Genomic DNA, 26,754 nt, shown 5'->3' on the forward strand with positions numbered 1-26,754 from the left:
TTTTTATGTAATGCAGGACACGTATAATTTGAAAGATACGGTATTCATAGAAAGCTCAATCACACACACACACATGTCCATGCACTTAAAAAATAGAAGATTCCCTGATAAATATACATCAAAGCTGAGCTTACAATATTATTCAGCTTTACTAGAGTTTCCAAAGAATGGCGAGTAAAATTTTTATACGATATACTTGCTTGCGGAGTTAACTTCTTGCATTGGCATTTAAGTGGCGAACTCGAGTTGGAAGTATCTATATTTAAGTTTAAACTCGGAAGAACAAGAGTGAATGCCGCAATTCAATTTACACAGTTTTTCTTCACACAGTTTCGCAGAAATTTTGAAAGATTTCGTCATTAAGAAATATTAAGATTGCGTTATATCTGTAATATCAACATAAACGTTGGATTCGCGAAGCGCAACATCTGGAAGATACGATTCCAACGCAAGGAGTTAATATATTAAATATAACGAGACAAACAGATACGTTCGATGAAAAGTATACAACGTATAGTAATAGTATTATTGTCTATGAATGTGTCGCTGAGAGATATTTTATTTTACTCACCAGCTTGGTTCGGCAGGACGGTTGAAAAGTCATTGGCGGCTGTAGCTTCGGGATGGCTAATAAGTGCTGCCATCGTGCTGCTGTTTATGGATTTGATATCACAGTACCAAGTGTGCTCTAATCTTTCCCCTTCCCCCTCCCCATCCAGACTGCTTTCCTTTAATACTACTACATACCCCTGCGACAAAAGGAAGGGAACAATGAGTTTACAAATGTCAGCTTACTTCTACTTCATGAAACTTGTATTACTAAAGCATATTGATAAACAAAAAAAAGAAGAAAAAAAAAATGCAATAATGGGAAGTTGCAACAATGTTGCACATAAAGGTAAAAATCTACACGTGTAAATATATGTATGACAAATGATATGGTTTATTGTAAACTTTATTTGTGACTATATATATATATATATGTTTCCAGATTAAATCGTGAAACTATTTCATCATATTAAAATGCTGTCTCTCTCGTGCTTATACGTTTTATTTACTCTTAAATTTAAGCAATATCTGTATCTCAGTGTAATGATATATATGTTGACTTTAAGTTTGAAATTCTGCAACGTGAATAATTCATTACGAATTCGTAATTCATTCAAAACTCCGTAGATAATGATTCGTGTGAATGATAACATGATATAAGCGATGTGTAGAAAATCATCTATCTCAAATGGCGACAATTTATACGTAAATAATACTTACCACGGAATTTTGTACGAAGGCATTTGTTTCTGTAGAAATCTCATGTGAACTAGAATTGTGTGGAAACATTGGGCTCAGTTCTTCTTTGGCAGGCAATGCATAGAAACCAAGATCTATGTGCAAAATATATACATATAATTACAATAATGCATTATAAGACAGACAAAAGTCTATGTAGATATATGCAATGCTATTGTGTTTAAATCATTTTTATGTTTTTAAATATCTCTTATAATTTAAGTAAAATCAGACTTGGTGAAACTAAATTAACAGTGATCACAATCACCGACAATAAAACGTGAACATGAAGAAAATGGCAATAACTAATAAGTACTTTTCTCATCGTTATAGTTATTGCGTCATTTTATGTATTATGTGTAATTGCGGAAAGAGATTACAAAAAATTGAAGTATGAAAAAGAAGTCTCATAAATTTTATAATATTTATGATAGTTGTAACAACAGTCTTGACAAGAACAGAATTAAGAGAGAGAGAGAGAGAGAGAAAGAGCATTAAAAATGAATTCGAAACTATACGAAGGTGATTCTTATCTGCACAATTAAACGAAGTAATTAAATGGTACCTCGTAAACTATCGCTATCAGTGCGCTCCTAGCTCCATGCCAGTGGAGATCTAAAAACAAATATGAACACATACACTGTATCAGAATAATTCTGCAATCAGTATTCATGATAACAAAAAATATCCTATTTATATTATGTTAAATTCCAACGTTATATACTGTTTAATTTGCATGATAAATTTCTCACAATAAAAACTTCAGAAAAATTATTCCTGCTAAATATAAGCTCGCTTAAAATTACGCAAACAATGGAATCTTCTTATTTACTCGCAATGTTAAGATACATTCCACTAGAACCTTAATTTTAATCTCTCACACTAGAAAAATTCTTATTCGGAATCGAGTTACTTGAAATCTGTCGAAAGATCGTCAACATGACATTCCGCGAAACATCGCGCACAATCCGTGTATCGCACAATTAGGAAAATTATAAAATTAGCGGATATATATATATATATATATATTTTGTTGATGTTTACACACAGAGGAGTGAAAATATCGATCTCTCGACATATACAAGGCCATAAGCGGCCCCGTCATTTTGTTTCGCGGACGGAACTCGAGAACCGGCACAATTTACGTTCCACTTGAAAACAGCGACGGTCTTCCCGACCGCGACTTCGCTTGTTGCTATCGATCGCGGCAGCAGCAGCAGCAGCACACCTCGAAGAAATGAGAAAGAGAGGAGCGCGATCTCTCGCGTCGTTCAAGGTTAAATCTAAACACTTCTTCCCCATAGCCGCGAACAGCTCGATATGTCGCGTTCCTCGTCGTCGGGCTGTGTTTTCGTGGCACTCTCACGCTAACCTAATACGTGGACGTGTAATTACCGCACGCACGGCCCTGCGCTTATCCGACGGTGCTCGAAATACCGCTCGCTCAACATTCCGCTCTCCTACGGGGCTCGCGCGAGAGATCCGCGACGACAACGGACGACCGATGTTCGTCGACAAGGCGACATTATTTTACCAGCCGTTCTCGAATGGCAGGCTCGCGCGATCCGTCTCGGCCGTTCTGACAGCACGGCGCAGCGCAAACGTCATGCGAACAGCGCGCGACGCACTTCGCGAACGAAGCGAGGGGTCTCGCCGACGTCGCAAGGTACGCAGCGCGAGCCGTATCGTAGCGGAGAAAGACAGCGCAGAGAGAGAGGAGAATATCCGCCGAAGAAAAAAAAACACACGTACCTCGAACCGAGCGTCACATACGCGCGCACACACACATCGGGTCACTCGGGGCGATTGAGAAGAGGCAGTCGATGTCGGATCCTGCGTACTCTCCCCTGCCCTCCCCCTCCCCACGAGACACATTCGCGAGCGAGCGTCGGCAGCATCGGCGTAGCCGCGTAAATTCCAACGAGAAAGTTATGATACCTCGGCGACAACGAACAGCGGCGGCGCAGGGACGAAGGCAAAAGGGAGAAGAAAGGGTCAGCGGGGAAGTTCCGCCGCGCGAGAGACTTGTTATGACGCGGCGGCACGGAGAAATCGGCGGATGGTCGGCGACGACGAAAGGCGGACTTACACTCAGCTCCCGGGCTCGCGAAGAACGGATCAGTCTGCACCGAGGGCTATTTCGCTAGAACGGAATAGCGGAGCGTAGTCGCGCTCGCTTAGCTAGCGAACGCGGCCGTTCCCGCGAGCGGCCATCCTCCCCTCGTCGTCGTGCGGCGCGCGCGCGCGTGTGTGCGTGCGTGTGTATGCGATCGGAGCGATCAACGCGCGGGCGGGGCGGCGTTCGCAACGGTGCGCGCGTCCGCTCCGCGTTCGCATGCACGCGCCCGTCCCCGCCGCCTCCTAAGCGCGCGATGTCGGAGAGAGAAACGAACTTTCCGCAAAATCGCGACGTCGGTTCCGGCCTCTGCCGCGCGCGTTCTGCGTTCTCGAATTCCGGGTCGGAGGGGGAAGGAGAGAGAGAGAGAGAGACCTTGGAAGACACAGAGGCAACTATTGAATAAAATAATACCGGGAGCGTCGCGTTTCTACTCGCGCGAACGCGTGTACGCGCGAAGTGCGAATGTCAACGATCATTTGGAAATTCCCCAGGTAACTCTCTCATTGAGAAAGAAATATTGACGCTGCATTTTGGCCCTCCCCGGGGAGATACCGGTTTTGTTTAACGTCGACGAAATCCGAATAATTTGAGAGTGACGCATCATCGGTGATCTGAGAGAGAGGATGTTTTTTTTTTTTTAATTTCGATGTATGTATATTGTACGAGTGTGTACGAGCCGGAATATAGCGAGCGTCCCTGATCACGCGACGTTACGTGAATTACTCTTTCGTTGCATATCCGGAACCTTCGTCGGAACTATCCTCGATATTAAAGTCCGCAGTCTCCGCTTTATCTCCCGCTAGTACCGATCTTAATCTCTCACCCTCTCTCCCTCTTCGCTCACCTTCTCCTCTCTCTCGCCTCCTTCCCCTTTTCGTTCCTGTCTATCTCTTTCTCTCTTTTTCAGTTTCCCTCTCTCCTTCCACGTTCCCCCTCTCCTCCTCCTGTGCCCCAGTCCGTTCCCTCTCTCTTTCTCTCGTCAATAAGAGAGAATTCTCACCGTATATCGCGCGCGAATAATCCGTTATGACGACGGACGCCATAAAAATTTCGCGCGAGGTCGCGCGCCTCATTCAAATTTAGCATTACTGTCACCTGTAATTCCGCGTCCGCGCGCCCGCGACATTATTTCCGTACGACTTCGCGCGACTTGAGCGCGGAAAGCTATCCGAGAATAATCTCTCAACGTGTTATCGCTGTGGTGCAACCCAGCACGGACGAATCCTTACTACGAACACGGCGGAACCGTCGGCGAGATACGCGAGCTCGCACAACGAGCTCACGGCACGAGCTTGAAAACGTTAATAAAAATGTCCGTCGTAAATGAAGCAAGATATACACGAGATCTTCGCATGTAAAAAACGTCATTAGGAATATCTCGCCTTCCATTTACGCGCGACACACCTGACGTTTTGCCTAATTTATCTGTAAAAAAAAAAACTGTTGTGCGCGAATCTTCTCAAGATGCTCAATATTAAAAACGTTTATTACCTCAAAGGAAAAAAGAGGAAGGCAGCAGGGTTTATATGAAAATAACAAATGTACCGTTCTAAGTTCGCGTCGAACGTGGCGTTAAATGTTCGGAAACAACGCGGCCACGGATTGTTAGGATCTTTTCGACCACAGGCATGTACTTTTGCTAGACCACAAACATCCGTTGGTCGGCATACCGGGAGGTACATCGTGACTTGACGAAATTCGAGAGTGGGGGAAGCGGGGGGGGGAGGGGCAGCACACAATCGCTTATGTGTCCCAACATTCTTATACGTATATTACATTGCGTTAAGCGGGGTCTACAATGAAAATTTAAGGCGTAATTAAGATTTGAGAAAGTGACCAATGAAAATTGACGTTTTTTCTGTAATTCGACTGTGATTGGTCAATTTCTTAAATCTTACGCCTTAAATTGTAAACCCCACTTTATTGGAAGAAAAACGTCGAACGAAAGACAAAGGCATCGACTGAGTTACCTTCAACGAGATATACATAAATGCATATTAGAATGAGAACGAAGACTAAAAGCGCGATTTACATACATTTATCGCGGTCGCATTTTGTCAGTTTACTGGTCTATTATCTAATCTAACCGTTCGCCCTCCCCCGCTGCCCCGCCGACAAGAGACACGCTATCGTGGTATTTTTACCGGAGTTAAAGGGCATTTGGGGGAACATTCGGGCCGTTTAAAGACCATCTTGCGAGGCGAAAATCGCGAATAGCCGGGCGAGACGCGATCCCTCGAATGTTAGTCGCATTCGAGTGTTAGCTGCACTGGCTTATATCGATTAAAAATGGCGGATCGGTCGAGACCGCGCGCGGCACTCTCGAGTATCTCTAGCGCATCGGAACGCGAAACGCCGCTATTCGACGCGACTCTGGTGCGCGCGCGCGCGTCCGTTCGTTCGCTCGCTCACTCGCTCGTCTCCGCTTTCCGTTCGTTCACGAGCAAAGAGCGCATCTCTCTCTCCCTCTTTCCCCGCGTCTCCGTGTCGAGAAAATGCGCGGAAAACGCGCGTTTCCCTCGCCGCCGGTCGCGATTATGTCGCGAGACTACGTTGCATGCGCCGTGAGCGCGTATTTTGAATGTCCCGTACGCGTGAGTATCAAAAATTATTGATCCACTCGATGCCAAGGTGCGCGCGCGCGCACGTGTGTGTGTACGCTGCGTGTACGTGCGCGCGCGCGCAGGTGGTCATTGTGTGTGCTCCGGCAGCCAGTGGCTCTCATCCTGGGCCGTCGTCTCTCCTCGAGGACTGCCCCAGGTCAGGTCCTGTTACTGCGCGCGATAATACACTCGGAGTCTTCGGAAAATTCGATTTCACGCCATCTTCCCGTCCATCGATCCGATCCGGCTTTCTACTTGCGAGCGCCTTGAAGCTCGCCGACTAGGCCGCCTTCGTCTAGACGACAAGGTTGTCGCCGTTGCGATCGGATTCCGCTCGAAATTCATATGGAGACGCGCTTTCGTTCTCGCCTGTTATTTACCGAGCTGCTGATTATCAGCAGATATTCAGGATATTCTTGAATTCGCGACGAGAAATAATTCAGCGATCGCGCGCCGCTCGAATGGCAGCACTCGATATCGCACAATTCGAATTTTACCCAGCATTTATACAGGAGAGTTCAGTGGACGAGTTCTATTTTCGTAGTTCGGATGCCGGGTCATTGGTTTCCGTCGAAAAAAGCCCGATAACTCTACGTCCTTTTTCAGCAGCGTCAAAATTCATCCACGTCATTCATCCAAACTCTTTTCAGCTTTATATCTGTCTCTTCTCGCTGTAAAACCTATTTCCGGTAACTTCCTTTCTTTTTTTTTTTCGAAGAAAGATATTTCTAAAAAGAGAAAATCAATCAAAATATTCTAAAGCATCAAGTCACACCCGAACGGATCAAATCAGACTAGAAAAAGTTTCATCGAATTCAAACGGATGCGAAACAGCTTGAGACTTTGAATTCGAAATTACAAGTATTCTTATTGTAAAAATATATATATTATAAATAATATTATAAATTCTCAATATTCTTTGAAAGTGCTTCTCTCTTTCTCTCTCTCTCTTTCTTTCTCTCTCCTTCTCTATCTATCAATCTATTTATCTATCTATTTATCTATATTCTGCGTTTCAGAAAAATACTACAATAAGTACTACAATAAAAACTATAAATTTTCGTGATAATAAAAAAGCACGCATTACGTAGATTCGACCGAGACTTTCGAAATCAGTGTCACTTTTGAAACGAATGCGACTCACGTTTATGGTTGTTTCACAACTGCGTCGTTGCGAGTGAGAAAACGCGATGCGACAGTTGAGAACCGTCAAGTGTGCGCGCGAGTGCACGATACTGTGTACGTGTGTGTGTGACGGCGAGTACGAGCGCTGTTCTCTCTGGCGCACGTCTGCCCTTCTACGAGTCGTGCTATTTTGAATACATCCCAAAGATAGATTAATAATAGAGTGGACGTTTTTATAATTATTACTGCCCTCTTCTGGCTGGTCGGACGAAGTGAATCCTGATCTTGCGGATTCGCGTCTCGTGCGATGGCACGAGCCTCCATTATTCCGCCGCGCTGAATAATTTTATTCTCTCTCATTCTCACTACTTGCTCATCGATCTGTACGATATCGTCACTTTTTTTTCGCCCCTCGAGCGTATTTCGCAAAATTCGAGAATGTGAGTGTAACGCGAGCGTTCAAATTAATGCTAACGTAAGTAACGCGAAGTGCCCCGTGTCGCGTTTTCGACACGATACGATATCGCTCGCCGCCTCGTGCACTGACACATATTTTTTTTTTCACATGATTTTTTGCGAAGCGAGCGAGGGTATTTTGCGAAAGGTCTCAAATCCGCGCGACGAGATGGACGATCGAAAGGAAGCCTCAGCGATTCAGGGAGAGAGAGGGCCCATTAAAATAATACCGCACGCCGAATAAGGTCGCCGTAATAAAAGTTCACTCTCGCGTGGACGAAGGACGGGCCCGATAAAAGAGGAAGACGCTCGATCGAGGAAAATTGATACTGTCCTTCCTCGTGGGGAGAAAAAAAAGCAGCTTCTAACAGGGTAAACAGTACAGTAGGCCAGCGAGGTGTTATCGGGACGCGAAGGGAGAGATATTACAGGCGATCGGCTTTAGGAAAGCTCTCATTAGCCTATTATTGTGAAATTTACTTCATGATGTATTCTCTCGGTGTGTATTTCCGGAACGTTCCCCGTGATATTCCCGAAATACATGCGGAGCGCCCCCGACAATTCCTCGTTTCCGGAACACGAATCTCGTCACTGAGTATAAATACAATCGCATCTATGTGACTGTCTATTATACGACGAGACAGCAACGCCTGCCACTTATCTCCGCCTGAAACAGCCGTTCCGTCTTTTTCCTCCGATAACTCGGGAGGCAGACGCGAACAAAATATTAAAAAGCGGCAAAGATACAAATAAATTGTAGTCCCCCGTTAAGTTTCTCGTAAATCCACCATGGGAATATGGCAAACAACGAGAGTAACGGCCTGGTAAATTTTGCAACTCCGTTGCATCCTCCCAATCCTCTCCTATAAGTGAATGTTAAGCTCTAAGTATCCGGATGAATGAATTTCTAATTACCTCTAAATCACTTCTAGGTTATATTATTACCCCCGTAAATAAACTCATTTATATTTAGTGACGAGGTATTTGTGTACTATATTCTATAAATTGCTCACGCAAACGCTATTTCAATCTTTCCACGCACGGGCGTAAACAAATATAAATACCGCGGTACATAAGCAACGCTGTTACAATAATATTTGGAATATCAGTTCTGAATGAACAACACGGGAAATATTGGAATCAACGATAATCGATTACTCGATACTCGTGCGCGCCCGTGACATTAATTTATAATATTTACCCTTAAATACTGGAGGGCGTCCAGAAACAGGCGTATTATCATTCACGAATGCATCTCTTTATTCTTCCTTGTGCGACCTGTGCCTTTGTTTACCTACTTATCTGACGGTGCTCTTTCACCCCTGGCTTTGTTTGAGTTCCCTTGTATGCACCAAAAATACATGCTTTACGAACGCGGTATATTTACGCGGCGAAATTTGATTTCAGCAGACGACGATAGATTTCGGTAGGCGAAATTTTCGTCTCAATAGATGAATCTCTCTCACAGCCTCCCATCTACTAGTCCAAGAATAAAGATAAAGATAATGATGGTAACTCGGTAAATTACGGTAAATTATCCGATCATTCTGGAAAGTTGGTAAAACGGTTAAGAAAAAAAAAATTACAGAGATAAGAAAATTTTGATATAAAGCTTAGAAGAAGTATTTAAGACAGTAATTTTATATCTCTATCCGAGAATAGTGACACGTGAGATGCGCAGTGATCAATATTTCATTATTTTCATTATTTTCATTTTTAGCTTATATTCATTGCTACATGCGTTACCGGAAAGTTTTTTTCTTTAGAACATTCGCGCCTTTCTTTATCTAGAAACCGCGATAAGAATCTCGGTAACTTTGTTTTTTTAATAAGAGACCGAAATAAAAATCGTGTCTCTCTCATATGGATTGCTGAATACATTGCTGCCCGCGTTCGCACAGTTGGGAAATATCCTTTCGGTTTCGGAATCACCGAGACAAGTCAAAATTGCATTTTGCGAGCTGCACTTCGTTCACTTGGATGCACTCGCGAGGACGATATCTCTGCATCTCGAGCCTTGAATTCGAACAACTTTCATGTCGCGGCACACCCTGCGCTAATCAAGATGTTACCGTTTCATGGAGTTGTCATTGCAGTCCAAGGTTAAAAAGCGTTACACACGACTTGCATGAAAAGCGTCTATCCGCGAGGAATTTTCACGCTGTAAAACATGATTAATTCGCGCGGTGACGCTAATTGTAACCATACTAATTCGATTACGTTAGCACGGAAGGTCAACGTGGGCGCAGCAGATGTAACGATTTTATCGGATCAGCGAACAATGACGATGATGTCTGTATCGAGTCGAGGCGCACGCAAATAATGACATCCGATCGCGCACAATCGCCTGATTTCGGAACGAAATTTGGATTCAGCGATTACACGGTAAAAAATTTGCATTAAATCTAACACATTTCACACGTCCCAAATAGTTCACCCAAACTTTTGCGTTAATTTAACACGTGATGAATATATTGACGAGTAACGCACAACTATTGTGTCAAAAATTAACGCCAAAAGTGTAACACTTTGATTTTATTTGAAAACAAATTGTATGTTTTAAATTGATATATTTATAATGTCAAATGTTATTTATAACAAACATTATCTTCATACTAAAAAAAAATGTTAGTATATCATTTCTTTCTTATCGCGTTGTTTTTATAATATCGTCGATGATCTTGCCGGAGATCTTAATTATGTGCCAACTGATTCAATCAATATCATGTTTGAAAAACATGCCTCACTACTGATGAAATTCGCACTAGAAATCTTAAGTATTGTCGCCTATCTTACGTACTATACTATTTCTACGTTCTAACTGTATACGTATTTCATATTATCTAAGTTTTAAGATAACGATCGCGTTACTGAAGGTAATTAAAACAACTTGTCTGTAACTTTTAACATGCACAATATATCATCAATAGTATTAATTATTAAAGTTTTTTAACATCTATAATATATTAAACGACACATTCTCTGAAGTATAAAATAAATGTTAAAACACTTACATATGTTGAATATCAACTTAATACGAAATATTGAAATAACATAGATACACACAACAATATGCTAAATTAACACACAAGTATAAATGGTTTTTGTGCAATGTGTAGAAAAATCATTTCCTACAATACAATTTTCAACGTGGGATTTTCCACGAATAGGTGATCGAGCCGTATTTCGTATTACACACGGTCGGTGTGTAATTCGTAAGATCTCAGATCCGATGTTGAAAGTGAGCGAGTGACTTTTTGGGACGATAACGGCACGTAATCTCGAGAAACACGACCCGCATTTAGACCCCACCGGCCATTTAGCGTTGAATTTTATTCGTCTCGCGCGCGGAGGTCGCGTGCACGAAACTTTATCTCGACCTGGGGACCGGCGACGGTTACACATTTAACGTTAAATAACGACGAATACGAATCTGGAAGAATCTTTCGAGTTGCGCCATTGCGGAGGTGCGACGCAGCACCTCCGGCATTCTGCCGCGATTTTAGAAAGGTTCGCGCGCGTTTATTCGCGCGGCGCAAATTCTTCTCGTCGGTTCTCCGGCTTTTGAAACTCGAGCCGATGGCATCGTCGTGCGCTTTTAATAACGGCGGATATATACGTTTGGATTTCCATTCGGGGACGGAATGCGCGAATTACGTGCACAATTATCGCGTGTGCGACGACCGCGGATCGCGCCGCCGAAATGCGCGCGTTGATGATTTCGCGCAATCGCCGCGGCAATTGAGAATAATCGAATTATACCCGCGACACGTCCCATGAATAATATTAAATTCGCGGAATAATTCATCGGACGGCTGTGTACGTGTGTGCGCGAAGCGCATGCAATAAGCGCTTCAAAACTGCGTACACTGCAAATCCAAGCGTGTAATCTCACATGTAGTCACTTTTTACACATTTTTACATAGGCGTGTTACATTACGCATCACACTATGATTTTACACACATAAATGTGTAAAAATTACACGGCAAATCTAAATGTGTAATTTTTACACATGCGTGAAAAATTATACTAATAACATGTATAAATTACAATTGTGCAAAAAGTGACTGCAACAAAATGTGTAAAATTATACACTTGGATTTGCAGTGTAGTAATTATTTCGGGTTGGATCGTTCTCTTTCTCTCTCTTTAAAGGCCTCACTGTGCACGTCGGACAAAGCGATCGCGGATACAAAAATCTCGCAGTGTCGCAGTCGCGCGTACCTACTACCTAGAAGCGGGTTTCGTTTGCGAAACAAAGTTTTCGAGCCAACTTCCGCGAGACCGTGGACGATCAATAAGAGAGTCGTGCTCGACGAGAACCCCGGCTATGTGCGTTCTCCTCGACCGATAACGGAAGCTAAAACTGAGCGCTCGCAGCACTTTTTTCCGTAATACAAACGACGCATGAAAATGTATTCTTTTGTAGAAGTGCGCGTAGAATTACAGCGCACGGCCGGACAGCTCGTTTAAAAATATAACGCGTGTTATTTATAAAACACGTTTACATACACGTAGCTTGTGAAACACGGAACCAAAAATGCTATTGTATCAATAGATGTCGTCAACAGCGCCATATAATCGGAGCCGATCTTTCTCATTCATTTTATCGTTGAAACCGATACTCGAGTTATTGAAACAATGCACGATGTGTTGGTTTCCGTAACATCCCTTCACGCAGAAAATTTTCGTTGAACAATGTGGCATATTAATAACATGATTTCCTAGACTCGTATTGCCTGGCTGGAATACGTTCGTACTGAAGCCAAAATTTATGTGTGACAACAATAAACGAATAGTTTGGTCGGGTATATTTTTGAACCTGATTGTGTATATGAATTTACCATAGAAGGAAACATCGAGAAGGCAAAAGATATCCCCCGTACGTGCATTTTCAACGCCGTACTTTGAATTGCACGTTGTTTCTAATACAAATGTGGGAAAAATGTATCTCGGCTAGTAACTATTGTGTAATTTACAATACTCAACTCATAAGAAGCATTATAAAAATACGTGTCCGTATCGATGAAAAATATAATAACTTGAAAAAATCCCACGTATCGCGCGCGAAAAGATAATGAGAACACACCACTGTCCCTCCGAGTAAATTACTTGTAGAAGTATCGTTACTTTCTTTCCAATGTTGTACTTTTAACATATCAATACACGAGAAGTGGCATCGAATTGGCAGTGACTGATATACTCAATCTTGATGACCAACGATAAAGATATCGCCAAGATAAGAAGCAGTGAGGGGCAAAAGGCACGAAAAGGGGAGGAGAATTAATCCACGTGTTATTATAATCAGCTGTACGCCTCTCGCACGCATTGATACTTGCCGTTGATAGATTACCTTAAATACGAATGTTAATATTACGTGCACCTTCACAACGGTACAGTGCATATTAGACACTCTCTGACATGCGTTACTGCGAGAATACGCGCGATTACGTAACGCGTTTATTTTTATTTTCGAGCGCCCCGAAACGACTCAGGGGGCGGAACGTCGCATGTACATATATGCGTGCATTAAGATGCATTAGGAAGTGCTTGATAATGCAGTGACATTCTATTAAGTGCAACAATGCCAGCGCCCGCGGATAGCCGGTAATCCCGATATCGTTCGTTAAGTATCAACGATGGAATAATACGGGCGAAGCCGCACGAGGGAGAATCATTTCGCGCTAAAACGGTGGAAAAAGGAGGCAACGTTAAAAGCATGCAACTCGATCCATCGTTTACTTCCGCTTCGGAGCACGCTAATGAGGATTGCGTAAGGATTACACGGAGGAGCCTGACTGCATTTCGTTCGGATGGTCGTTAAGAAGAGAGGAACGGCCTTGCAATTTTTCTCCAGCAATTTTATATCGTGATTTTCATGGCACACCCAGTACAAAGCTATATCGAGGGGCTTTTATGTATCGGTGTCGCTATCATTTTCAATGAGTATTTTTTGACACCCCGCGATTCCCGGAATATCTTTTATCGTGCGATGAGAGTTGGGAGGCGATTTTTAATGAAATATCGAAGATAGGTGGAAAGATAACTCGAGTCCGTCACCGGTATTTTTAAACGGGAAAAAAATTTCTTTCGTACATGATGTAACAATGTGTCGCGATATAACACGCTATATTAGTGTTATCGAAAAATCAAAGCCGGAGCACCGAATATACCGGGTGAGGTAATAATTATTAAAAGCGCCTTGAACATCTTTGAAAGGTGAGGGAAGAGTGGGAGAAAAACTTATCTAACCATACGGTCATCATATCAAACATCTTTCGTAAATATAAACTTTCCTCGTCTCTTCATCTAATCGGTAATAAAATATTTGTATCTCCCGAAGATATTCAAGGTGATAATAATTATTACCTCACCCTACATAGGAAAAAGCATTTTGTATGTGTTAAAATCGGTCCTTGCGTTTTCCCTTTGTTAAGATGTTAAATTTTTAACATATCCATGTGTTAATTTTAACACATTGTGTTTGTTACCTCAATATTTCGTGTTGTGTCGATATTCAACATGTACGAGTGTAAAAATAACATTTGTAGGTGTTAAAATAGTACCTTGTACCTTCAGTGTTGATCAACATATCATGGATATGTTAATATTAATTTTATATAAATTTCTAAGCAATTTCATAATATTCGTGTGCTACTTCTCAACATATTCATCTTGTGTCAAATTAGCACGAAAATTTGCGTGGACCGTTGGAGATACGTGAAATGCGTTAAATTTAATTCTTTACCGTGTGTGCACCCTAAATTAACTGTATTCAGAAATACACTCAAACAATCCAAGTGTACCTCTATTTAACGATCATTACACCCCAAAGCATTGCGGTCCCTGCAATAATCCACAGCCTCGACACAGTCGATGTATACTTAAAACGTACTGGAAAAATACGTGGAGAAACTCCCCCAGAGAATCGTGTCTTTTTCCGTCCGGACTTACACGGTATCGATTAAAATGTGTGCTCAGCGCTGTCCCGCGGGCATCGACACTCAGAAGCTTAATCAATGTTCTGAGAAGCAAACCAAATTATCGAGAGAGAGACCGAAAATATACACGGATATACACAGATCGATGGAGAAGCACCGATAGCTGTGGCATCCCCTAAATGCTCGCGACACACGCACGATGTATCGTCAGCATCCCTATTCGCGCGTGAACACACACATACATATATACACGCACACACATATGCACGCATACTCTCGTGTTCTCTCGTCGCACCGATTGCGTCTCGTACGCGCTTCGCGCTATATACACGGTGTTAGCTTGGCAACAAGCGGGCGGGCGGGCGGTCGGTCGGTTGCGGGGCAAGGTCGACCCTCTCCCCTAACTATTTTATCCCAGGCATATATTTATTACGAAACTCCTGGTGTATATCGTCACACAGAGTGCACGCGAGCGAGCGAGCGCGCGCGCGCGTGCCGAATCCACTCGCTCAGGAAATGACGATTTCGACGCGGTGTTCGCGCGACGCCGCGTTTCGCGTCTCGTCGTGATTCGGTGCATATGGCATCCCGGAAAAAAATGCACACCGTGCACCAATTTGCGGGGCACTTGAGCCTCGAGAACCGAACCGCACTCGCTACCGGGTGGCTCGTGAAGAAATTACACCTCCACTCCAGCGAACTGCGCGCGATCGATTCGACGCTCCTCGACGATTTCGCCTTCGAAAATCCTCAACAGATCGCTTTTAACGCTTCCATTTCCCTCCGCCCCTCCGCGACCTACGTTCTCTGTTTTGGCAAAAAAAGAAATCCTTGCCTTTCGTTATAATTTCGATAGAATCTGGACAAAGAAGTCCTGTGCTGGGTTGAGAGCATCGGCTTCGACCGTTTGCCGCCTGTGCATCCCTAACAGGGTGAGAGTCTAGGGAGATATCTAAGTACCTAAACAGGTTTTGCTAGGTGTAAAGTGAGGTCCGACCGGGTCGGTGTATGCCTTCAAGACCAGTATCATTATGATTTTTATTATCTCTACCCTCTCTCCTTGTTCACCTACGTAAACGAGTATAGACGAAGCTGATATTCGTCATCTCTTACTTAAGGCGGAAATCGTCAAATACGTTTTCGAAACAATTTCACGAAAATTGCACTTACATTGCGACAAAAAAAGAAAAGAAAAAAAAAACACTATGTACTTGTATTAAAATCGGTCCTTGTTAAAATTTTTCTGTTAAACTTTTAACATATCCGTGTGTTAATTTAATACACTGTGTTTTGTGTTATCTCAATATTTTGTGTTGAGTCGATACTCAACGTGTGCGAGTGTTAAAATAACATTCGCAGGAGATAAAAATAACACTTGTAAAAGTTGAAATAACATACTTTACAGGTCAATGTCGATTAACATATCATGGATATTAATTTTATGTTGATGTTTTACTTAATATTTGTATTACTTCTCAGCATGTTCGCCTTTTGTTAATTCAATAGAAGAATTTCTGTGGACCGTTTGGGAAATGTGTTAAATTTAACACCAAATTTTGTGCTACTGATTCACCAAGTTGCTTCGGTCGAGAACGATGTGTAATTGTTGTGTCAACGGCAGAGAAACGTTGCCAATTTAGCCAGCTTCGCTAAATGTTGACACATTACTAAAGAAATCCAAGTAACAAGAAGTAAAGTTGCACGGATTACGATAACGATGTGTGTAACAAAACGATTCTTACATCTTGATTGTTGTAATCGTGCACAATTTCGCCGCACACGGCGTGAATTTTTTCCCCTCGCTATGTTTTTTCCCGATGTTAATTATTAATAGCAAACACATATTAGCCGTAGAACTGTTACACAGTGTTATTTATATCTCGCTTGCACAGGCGCCATTAATTTCTTACAACGGTAAGAATAAATATAGAGTACACCGTACTAAAAACAAAAATCAACTACCGCGGCAAAAGGAGCGAAAAGCCACCACGTTGGACTACCAGCTGTTATCGTCGCCAACGAAAGAATAAAAAGATCCCGCGTTACAAAAATAACCAGTTGCAACATTAATGAACGCCGATGAAAAGCGAGTGAAGATAAATCCATGCAATTAGCTGTCTGTATTCAATTTTTTATGGCGACTTCTATTCTATTGCCAGTGGATGAATTAATACTAATTCGAATGGGTTTCAACGGTCGAATATAAAACCCCAATTTCGTCCCGATAATATTCAGACCCGAGTAAAATCGGACTATTCTATTTCGGACCGTTCGAATGTTAAAATTCGAATATTTCCCATCCATTTTCCGCTTTAAACATGAGAGCGTCGCGCATCGTGCCTAACTTTTGAATTACACGGCGTGATGTGCGCGATACCGATTGCGAGGGTGAACCATTGAAGTAAAGGGGAGGGTGCGTGCAACCCTCTGTGTAAGTTTACCCTGCAATAGCGTTACCGCAATTCCACGACACCGGCCGTGTGCAGTCGGAAATACACGCGATTGCGACGCGCAATAAACGCGCATCCACGTGAGACAAACGTTATTTTTAAAGAGCTCCAAAGTATGCGGACTCGGTGATGCATCACGGGGCTATCTTCTCGGCGGATGCCAGTTAAAGTCGAGACTTTCCTTAAAGTCCAGAATTACGGGAGCTTGTGCGTTTCAGGCGCGTTCGTTTGGACTTAATTGCGAAGCAGTTTCCCGGGATTTCTCGATACGCGGAAGCTGACGAACGTTTCTTCGAGCGATATTTGCTTCCCAAATTCGACGGGATTAACCTCGAAGGGATTTACACACCGATCGACAGGTCGAAATTCTAACATCTTTCGTTTAAATTAAACTGACTAAGTAAAACGCTACTTATATAGTCGGGGTCGCCCGACTCCAAGATTCAATTTGCCAGCGCGTATGGATCGTTTTCGATATAAATGAGATCCGAATTAGAATTCATAATTCATTCACGCTGCTACGTGACGTCGCAGTTAAAATTAAACGATGTAACGAAGTCTGCATCGTTCGTTTGAGGGCAAGATTCCCAACAAAGAGGAAGACAAATAAGAGCCGGCACAGATCTAATCGCGAATAATGTATCAATGTGTTCCCTATAAACTCGAGATTACGTCCAATATTCACACAAAAAAAGCGTACAATGTAATCTCGAGTTTATAAGAAACACATTGTGTCTATTCACGATGAGATCCGCTCGTTGACACTTACTCGCCTTCTTTTTTGTCACGATGAGACTTGCTTACTGTTGACAGTCAAGCAAGAATTCTATTCAGAAAATATTCTCAGAGTCTATTCACCCGTTCTCTAGGAAAAACAGCTGACACGACCGGAACTGAAAAGCGTCAAGCATTAACAAACACGGAATACTTAATTGAATAGAAAAACCCGTCGAATTTCTCGACGCCAATTATATTTCGTCGATGCACGAATTACATATTCACGCATGTGTGTGTGTGTGTGTGTGTGTGCACACGACACAAATAAAATAATTTTTTAGCATCAGCCTCAAGTATACATTACCGTTGGCTGACCGACGATGGTTCACCCTGTGTTGTACTGCTCGGTGGTGACCTAACCTCCCTGCCTCTCTCTCTCTCTCTCCTTCCCGCGCGCGCGCTCAAACGAACCTAACCTGTTTTACGTGGCGACGAGAGATCAGATTATTTTCGCAGGCGGCAGCGCCTTTCGGATCTCTCGGTCTCGAGTATTTTTTTCCCTCTCCCGATACGCGCGATTCCTCGGACCGGCGCGTTTAGATCTATCTATATCCCGGGATTCATCCCGTGAGAATGCAAGAGAGAATCGATTCCTTTACCTTCGGTCTCAGTCGATTGCGCTCCGCCGCGCGTTCTCCATGCCACGTAGTGCGTGCTACAAAACGCGCGCTCTCACATACATCTTTCCACGTCTCTAAATCCGTTAGGTATCCGAATCTCTGCGCGTAAACCAATATGCGTGTCGCTGCAGCGGCGGTATTAATCGAGAACCGACGCTCGGCGGAGGTGACACGTATGCAACGTCGCGAAAGAGCAAGGCGGACGCGCAAAATTCCGCCAGATTTCGGAAAGATGCGCGGCGACGCTCGGCTACCTGAAAAAATAACCCCCCCCCCCCTCTGGAAAAATTCCCATGTTTTCTCGTTTTTCGTATCACGGGCGAACATGAGGATATTGTTGGCGGATACAAAAGTCGAGAGAGAGAGAGAGAGAGAAAGAGAATGACACAAAGAAAGGAATTAGAACTTGACACCGATATGGTATCCCGTCGGTAAGGTCGGGATTTTCGGCGTGACGAATGCTTTTGTCGCCGTGGGGAAAACGAGCGACCATTGTATGAGGAGCTTCTCCCCGGGCTCTCACAGTCGAATTATAGAGGAAAAGTCAATTATGATTAGTGAATTTCTCAAATCTTACGCCTTAAATTCTCACTCATTGTAGACTCCCGTGGCTTGAGCCACCGGCGGGGAAAACTCGGCATCCTCTTCCGTGGTTAGGAAGACGACGAATCCCAGCGGCTGTATCGCTCGCGCTGCGAGGCCGCACGCTCGCGCGCGCACGCCTAGAACTTTCTCTTCGGTGCGCCTACAAGGAGCCCGAGAAGCGTATCCGCTTATCGGCGTGCGTCTCTCCGCTCGCCCTATATATCACGTATCCTTCGGCGTTAAGGTCCGACGGACACGTACATACGGGTCGCGACGATAGATCGCAACGACAACAGGTAGCGCGCGCGCGGGGCTCTCTAAATTTATACCTCGTGTAATCGATTGCGGCACCGCGTCGGTTTACTCCTCCTTCTCACTTCTCCGTCCGGATCGCGAAGACGACGCGGAGGCCGAGCGAGCGTCTCGTTCGAGGTTATTCGCGCCGCCAATGCAATATGGTAGCTCGGCCGTCCGCGGAGGAAACGTAAGACGACGAAGCGGCTTCCCCGCATGGTCGACTTACATAAGTCGACTTCCTTTAAGGCCGCTTCAGCGATGCGATCCTTCGTTTCTCGCCGCGACACAACTTCGTTTCACGATCGACGCGCGTGTACACACATACGCGTAACAAGTACGTACCTAGGTGATGTGTGTGTGTGTATATGTGTATGTAAGCAGACACTACATATATACATTATATATATGCATGTATGTATACACATCGTAGGCATATTATATATACATGTTCGTTTATGTACATAGAAAATTGTAGGTGGTATCTTTTTACCGTGCGCGAAGCAGCAGCCTCGCGGGGCGCGCACGGGGAGATAAACGAGAATCGCTCTCACCTGCAAGACGGTCCGTTACGCGTCCAGCGTTGTTCGCGTCGATCGACGAGGGTCTCACTGTCACACGAAAAATTACACTTGACACACACTTGACACACGCAAAAAACACATCTCGTACGATCACAGTGTTCTTATTGAAAATGCGCCTCAGAGAGAACGAGAGGGGCGGCTAAATGGGGCATCCGGTGACAGCGGCGGCCGCTTCTTTCGCGGCGTCAAAGATGGCGCGCACCGGCGCCGATGCATGACAAGGCAAGTCTTCACGTGTAAGGTAGAGATAGACCGTAGGCAGCGACGCGACAGACCGCGACGATCGTCAACGATCAGCAGGGACGGAAACTTTGGTGGAGAGGGGGCGCACGCGCGCCATCTGTTGAGAATAAATCATACCAATGTTTGTTTATAACAATCTGCACGTACGTTGTTCATCAAATAGTACATCACTTCGCCAAGCGGAAATCTTTCTTCAGGCGGAACAAATTTCTGAAAGATATCTTAAAGACATTCTATTACCTTAGACTTCATTCAAGCGTCTTTGAGAGGTCTTTTAGAAATTTATGCTGCCTGGGAATAAATGCTTGTCTTCAATACGAACGCAGTCGAAAAGGAAGACACTAGAAAGTATCGAGAAAATATAAGTAAATATAAAATGGAAACATTCGATGCTACACGAATGCTGAAGCAAGAACATTTAAATATTGTTACAGTTATTATTTTCACAAGTGATTTGTGTATTCAAAATGATGTAATACTTTTACGCATTACGATGTCAAATGAACCCCACCCGAATTACGCAATGCGATTCGATCATGTTGAATATCGAACTCGCTTATTGGCTGTTGGATAAGGACTTGAAGATTCCTGACAGAAATTACTAAAAGATTTATTTTTTGCAGCTGTACTTTCTGAATTATTTTGCAATACTTTTATCTTCCTTTCTCTTCCGCCAAATGTCGAATGTACATCTACTTCATCTTAGCTGCAGAAAGCGCAGCCTAGCCGTAAAAGTACACCTATAATCTAGTGATTTCCTACGGAATATTTTTGTTCTATCCTTATTGCGACGAGTGCTTTCCTCATGTCGAATCGTGTCGGACAGTGCCGGGTTCTTCTTCCGAAGGCACCACGTTGATGCATCGTAACTGCTATAACCTGCAAAGTAAAAACTGTCAGTCCGCACTACACTTTTATAGTTCGTAAGTTCAATACAATTGAGAATGTACAAACGCGTTGCAACCGGCGGCACGATGGTGCTGGCGAGAAACCTAGGATTCCTCAAGGTAGGGCACTTGACACAACAAATTTATACTTCTCGACAACTCACGAAGTACACATTCTGCAGGATCATGCTTTCGCGAAGATGGGAGTTCGGATGTTCGGTTCGATGTCTCAGAATTCTCGCCACTCGCCGCTAACCCCAATAAACACTATCATAATGTTCGTTCCTCAACAGCAGGTAATCGTCCACCATGTAATAACAACACATTTTTCACTTGTGCGAACTGTATTGTTGTGGGAAGTTTCTGTGAAAAAAAAACTCACGGAAGTTCCCAAGTTGAATCGAACAATTGGCTAAAGCGAAACATTGTGATTGTGCTTTAGGCATGGATCGTAGAACGAATGGGCAAGTTTCATAAAATTTTAGAGCCTGGTCTGAACATTCTGCTTCCCGTTATCGATAGAGTTAAGTATGTGCAAATATTGAAGGAATTAGCGATAGATGTACCACAACAAAGTGCAGTTACATCAGGTAATTGCGATCGATAAGCGTCAGATATATCGCTCACTTGTGTTGTGACAATTTCTGCAATTGCACATGTTTTCCAGACAATGTTACCCTGAGTATCGATGCCGTGTTATACTTGAGAGTAACGGACCCTTATCTAGCATCTTACGGCGTCGAGGACGCAGAATTTGCTGTTATCCAAGTGGCCCAAACTACCATGCGATCTGAACTAGGAAAGATATCGTTAGATAAAGTGTTCAGGGAAAGGGAGGGATTGAACGTTTCCATAGTCGAGAGCATCAATAAAGCCAGCGGAGCTTGGGGTATAACGTGTTTGCGATATGAAATACGTAAGTTTTTTTCTTCACACACGCACACAAAAGAATACAATATCTATCACATTGTATTGGGGTTTACCCACGAGTAACGTTGCTTATACAACATTTTATTTTATTTAACATTTAATACTTTCAAAATTTCACAAGAATCACGCTAAGCGTCGATAAATTCAATCAGTATGCAGGTTACGTAATAATAAGTCATGTTCACGAACAAGGTGGCGATGTTTATTCAACCTGAAAAAAAGACGACGTTGCTTACGGGTACCCCTGATACGATCTTTTCATCGATCATATTTAATGACGGATTTGCTCTTGCATGTCAGGTGACATAAGATTACCACAAAGAGTTCAGGAAGCGATGCAGATGCAGGTAGAGGCCGAACGTAAGAAACGCGCTGCTGTATTGGAGTCCGAAGGTGTCAGGGAGGCTGAGATTAACGTGGCCGAAGGCAAACGTCTCGCACGAATTTTAGCTTCAGGTGTTCACATTCACTCGATAATCTTTAGTCGATAAGCTTGCGGAAGCTTCACATTTATCGTATACTTTTCCGCAACTTATTTATCTTAATCCTGAGCAAACGTGTAACATCTATATATATATTATAATGCATGATATATTTACTTATATTATACAATATATTATTATAATATAAAATATAGAAAATATTTACAGAGGCTGCGAGGCAGGAACAAATAAATAAAGCTACCGGGGAAGCCGCAGCGGTAGTGGCGGTGGCGGAAGCGCGAGCGAAGGGATTGCAGGTTGTCGCGAATGCCCTCGGCGCGACGGACGCGAAGAACGCGGCGGCGCTCAACGTAGCGGAGCAATATGTTGGTGCGTTTAAAAAACTAGCCCAAACTAACAACACGTTGATATTACCGAGCAACGTGGGAGACGTGTCGACGTTTGTAGCACAGGTTCGTCACTATTGGTGAACTGCTTATTGTTTGCATATTGCAACAGTAAGTATCAATGGTTGCGTTCGGAAAACACAACGGTTGAATAATTCGTCAACATAATTGGTCCAAATTTAGGGATCCAACGGTGAAAAGCAACAATCACTGGCCGCTCGTGTTTTCAAAACGTAATCGATGTGATTGATAAATCTTAACAAGTATAATAAAAGAATTTCCTCCTTCATAGGCTATGGCAATTTACAAGCAAGTAATGCCGGAACGTAGTATCGACAAAGAGGAAGTCAAACAATTGTCAAGCGATTACGAGGCCGAGGCTTCGGTTAACGTGCCACATTCTGACGAGGCTTACGAATATTACAGTGACAAAGAGGAGGCGGAGAAGATTAGAAAGAAGGGAAAACAAAAGCCCCAAATATTATAAATATATTTATATCTGCAAATATATATATCTTTTCACATTCTCATGTATCGTGTTTATTGGAACATCGCGATGTAAATATCATGACATGCCAGTTTAGTACACGATTAAATGATAAATTACCGAATACACTTCATTGAGCAGAAGTATCTTTTGTATATTACAAATTAAGTTCCTCAAGTTAACAATGATTGAAGGTGATTGAAATTTACTGTAATGTCAAGAGAGTCATCAAGCTCTTATTCTAGATAAAGCGATTGCAAGTAGTTCTCGCGACAAATATAAAAGTGATAAAAACTGGAAGCTTTATGTAGGACACTATTCAGTACGATAGTAAAGATTGTACAAATATCCCTGTTCACTTGCGTTTCTTCAATTGCACTGTTGCTGGATTCTGCACAGGCATGGCGTACGTTTCTTGAGATATTCGATTGACGTAATAAAGAGCAATAATAGAAAATATGAAGCACGTTGTCGTAGCTACACGATGGATCAGGGCAGAAGCGAACAGGCTCAATATCAAAGAGAAAATCACTGCAACAAATTAAGAACACATCAATCTCTTGTGTGACGCTTGTTTTCCATATAAATTTTCTCCGTATATCAATTGCTAGGAAATTTATAATACTGAACAAAATATGATTGAGAAACCTATATATATGAATGTTGCTTTTATATGTACCTTCTGGGAATAACTTCTGCTGAAACGACTTTCCAAACAAGGTAGTTTCTAGATTCCCAACAGCGGTTAACGCGCATATAAATAACAAGGATCCGATGTATCCTCCCAGGACAGTTCCCAACTGCGACGAACTGAGCCAAGCTTTGTACATTTGCATCCCGGAAAATAGGAGCACAGTTAATATCGACGACAGCACAAACGAAATTCCACTGTTGACGGCTGTAAGGACAATGTCAATGATACAAAAGTTCCGAGAAAACGGTTAAAATACAGTATAAACAACGTGCTGCCTTCTTGAATTATCGCACACACTTGTCAAAACCTTTATATATAAAGTAATTTGTAGTCTACGTATAATAATTTGTAAAAATTGCGTGATACATACCCATTTTTGCTGAATAATTAAAGGGTGATTGTAAGCATCCAACTTTATTTTACAAATAAAATTTACATACAATTTTTTTCACTCGACACTTATGTGTAGAGGTTTCGTACCACCGGCGTGTACACATACGTCAGCAACATTTGGGTAATAAGTAGAGAAAGACACAAATCAGTTCCGTTAAACGGAACGCACCCCTGGAACGTTGGCTATCGATATCGGAGTATCGATAAACATCGATCCCTGGCGTTCTCTCTATTCTTTACAGCTGCACCGCTGAACCGACGAGTGCGATAGGGTGCGATAAGTTAAAGTAAGAAAACATACACTTGTCTCCCTTGAACTTACTGCACTGGTGCAGCTATAAAGAACAGACTAGATCGGTCTCTCCCCGTCGATCTTTCAGCAGTCGCCTATCGAATTTTCCGCAACATGTCGCGCGTGAGGCGGTCTCGCGGCGAAGAACGCGTACGCGAGAAATGTCAGTTTCAGGAAATCAAGATCCAAATCCCTCGCGAAGAATGAGTGATCGTTGAGTCTTCGCACACGGCACAAACGCACGGCTCGATCGGATTCCGCTGAGCCGGCCGAAAAGTAACCTACAACAAGAGGCGACGCAACAGCAGCAGCAGCAGCGGCGGCACGAGGAAGAGGAAAATGCCGCGCACCAAGGGCTCGCCGCAAAAATGCGTCAAGACGGCGAACTGTCATCCGTCGGCGAATACGTGGGTGTTCCTAATGAAAGGTGAGCGCCGTCAACGACGACTCGTCGCCACCCGGCTTATTGATTATTCTTGCACTTTCCTCACCAGTTGCCCTGTTGGTCAGCATGCACTGTCAATCAAAACTGCTTCACTTGTCTGAGGTACGTTTGTTTCTTTTTTTTTTTTCCAGGAGATAATCTAGATGACACAGATGACGGCCAACCTGAGGTTGTGAAACTTAGGCATCCGGCCTCCAGTAAACCAGCTATATTTGTCTTTAGTCCTGGGAATATTACTGTCCAGGAGGTTTTAATGTTTGACGAGAGCAAGCGATCTTGGTTCATCGATGATAATGTTAAATCAGACGGCAAGTTGCATCTGTCGACTCCGATTGATCCAATCTTTTTAGTTTTGCCATACTTAAGAAAGGTAATCGAAACTTATCTGTGCTAATTGTTGTCATCTTGATGAATCAGGCTGAAGAAGACAAATATTTTCACTACAAATATGTTTATTTTCACTCTTATCACAGTCACAGTTAGCGCAACCTTTAGAACAATGCCTCTGGGATGAGGATTATCCAGAGACGTCGCGTCTGGCGCAATGTAAAAATTTGAAACTGTCACTAGTCGCTGATCGTAAGGGAGATGAATCTTTGCAAGCTTTCAAGTTCAATGAGGAGAAGTCGTTGAAGTGGCTGCAGAAGAAGGTGGAGAGAGTAGCGGATGTGTTGAAACAAAAGGGAATTCACGTGTCCCAAGGGGCTATGAGTGCTACTTATGTTAAAAGTACTAAATTTGAAACTGGTACAGAGGCAGGTAAGAAGAAAAAAAATTTTAAATTATATACATATATATATATATATCATAAGTTATACATATTGGTATAGTCTGAATATAAGATTGATATTGACCGAATATTTGGCAACTTCTCAATGATTTGTAGCTGCAAAACGGCATAACGAGACTTCTTTAAACTAATTTTTGTAGGCTACAAACTACAAGCAACGTCAATTCGTTAACAAAGCATTTACTGAAAATTTCCTTGTAGAATACTTGAAATATGCGCATGGTATTGTATCGGAATACCTTGCGGAAGATCTATCAAAACAGTTGGCACAATATATGAACATACCTGATGAAGCGGAGGGTAAAAAGCGCAAGTTAAGTAATCCAAAAGTTGAACCTGATGAGAAACGACCAAAGAAAGATCCCTTAAAAGAGAGCCCGGCACCGAAGGCAAAGATGAAGGAATTAACTAAGCCTGAGAAGGTATATCTCGTTTTGGCAAATAATATTGTAATTATAAAACAATTATATCAAGTTGTGAATGTGTTTGAAGTTTCATGAATAATTGTTTTTATTGTAAGACTATACAGTATAATTGTTGCTTCTTCTTCGCAATTACAGAGATAAGGGTAAAATATTAAGTCTATAAAAAATTTTGCAAATCTCACGTTTCTGGGCAAAGCTTCAATTAAAAAATGTCCCATTTTCTTTTTCTTACAGAAAAATGCCGCTCCTGGTAAGAAGGAATTAGCCAAACAGAGAGCAGCAGCAGGATCCAAGAGTATTACCAGTTTTTTCAAAAAGAAGTAAATTTTAAAGTAATACAGGGCAATTTTTAAAGTTAGTGCATTTATAAAAGCATTCGTCGAGATGTCCTACAAATTTCTTTTACTCTATGTGTATACATCTAGATATGTAACTATATACAAATAAAATAAAAAATTCCTCACTTGTCTGTTTCATCGTTCTATTAGTCCGACAGA

General features: G+C 42.8%; 4 protein-coding genes across 18 annotated transcripts in view; 2 read left to right on the forward strand and 2 right to left on the reverse strand.

Annotated features, from left to right (window-relative positions):
- Positions 1-19,901, reverse strand: part of LOC106748189 (trinucleotide repeat-containing gene 6C protein) — a 49,827-nt gene extending 29,926 nt beyond the window's left edge. For 4 of the 12 annotated variants that reach the window (XM_014626462.1, XM_014626464.1, XM_014626463.1 and 1 more), the window contains exons 1-4: positions 3,377-3,654; positions 1,853-1,902; positions 1,270-1,382; positions 572-749 (exon numbers count right to left, since the gene is read on the reverse strand). In XM_014626462.1, coding sequence (XP_014481948.1) covers positions 572-749; positions 1,270-1,338 — 247 coding nt within the window. In that variant the 5' untranslated portion in view covers positions 1,339-1,382; positions 1,853-1,902; positions 3,377-3,654. The other 8 variants (XM_014626454.1, XM_014626460.1, XM_014626457.1 and 5 more) reach the window with 8 other exon arrangements.
- A 79-nt stretch (positions 19,902-19,980) lies between these two features.
- On the forward strand, positions 19,981-23,257 carry LOC106748190 (stomatin-like protein 2, mitochondrial). Of its 4 annotated transcripts, XM_014626465.1 has the most exons (8): positions 20,155-20,450; positions 20,912-21,092; positions 21,155-21,268; positions 21,415-21,562; positions 21,640-21,888; positions 22,203-22,358; positions 22,553-22,797; positions 23,024-23,218. In XM_014626465.1, the coding sequence occupies exons 2-8, from the start codon at positions 21,030-21,032 to the stop codon at positions 23,216-23,218; spliced, it is 1,170 nt and encodes a 389-aa protein (XP_014481951.1). In that variant the 5' UTR covers positions 20,155-20,450; positions 20,912-21,029. The 4 variants fall into 4 exon arrangements, with proteins under 4 accessions (XP_014481953.1, XP_014481954.1, XP_014481951.1 ...); XM_014626467.1 differs by lacking the exons at positions 20,155-20,450; positions 20,912-21,092 and adding an exon at positions 19,981-20,064 and having other exon boundaries at positions 23,024-23,257; XM_014626466.1 differs by lacking the exon at positions 20,155-20,450 and having other exon boundaries at positions 21,030-21,092; positions 23,024-23,257.
- On the reverse strand, positions 23,217-24,485 carry LOC106748191 (protein KRTCAP2 homolog). Its single transcript, XM_014626470.1, has 3 exons — positions 24,283-24,485; positions 23,898-24,116; positions 23,217-23,749 (listed from the first exon to the last, which is right to left on the reverse strand). The coding sequence occupies exons 1-3, from the start codon at positions 24,284-24,286 to the stop codon at positions 23,574-23,576; spliced, it is 399 nt and encodes a 132-aa protein (XP_014481956.1). The 5' UTR covers positions 24,287-24,485; the 3' UTR covers positions 23,217-23,573.
- Positions 24,486-24,674: 189 nt separating this feature from the next.
- On the forward strand, positions 24,675-26,726 carry LOC106748162 (ribonuclease H2 subunit B). The gene is made up of 5 exons (XM_014626408.1): positions 24,675-25,024; positions 25,174-25,412; positions 25,516-25,801; positions 26,034-26,254; positions 26,492-26,726. The coding sequence occupies exons 1-5, from the start codon at positions 24,937-24,939 to the stop codon at positions 26,579-26,581; spliced, it is 924 nt and encodes a 307-aa protein (XP_014481894.1). The 5' UTR covers positions 24,675-24,936; the 3' UTR covers positions 26,582-26,726.
- The last annotated feature ends 28 nt before the right edge of the window (positions 26,727-26,754 follow it).

Source organism: Dinoponera quadriceps, unplaced genomic scaffold, assembly GCF_001313825.1.
Source record: "Dinoponera quadriceps isolate SergipeBrazil2010 unplaced genomic scaffold, ASM131382v1 scaffold2600, whole genome shotgun sequence".
Taxonomy (NCBI): Eukaryota; Metazoa; Arthropoda; class Insecta; order Hymenoptera; family Formicidae; genus Dinoponera; species Dinoponera quadriceps.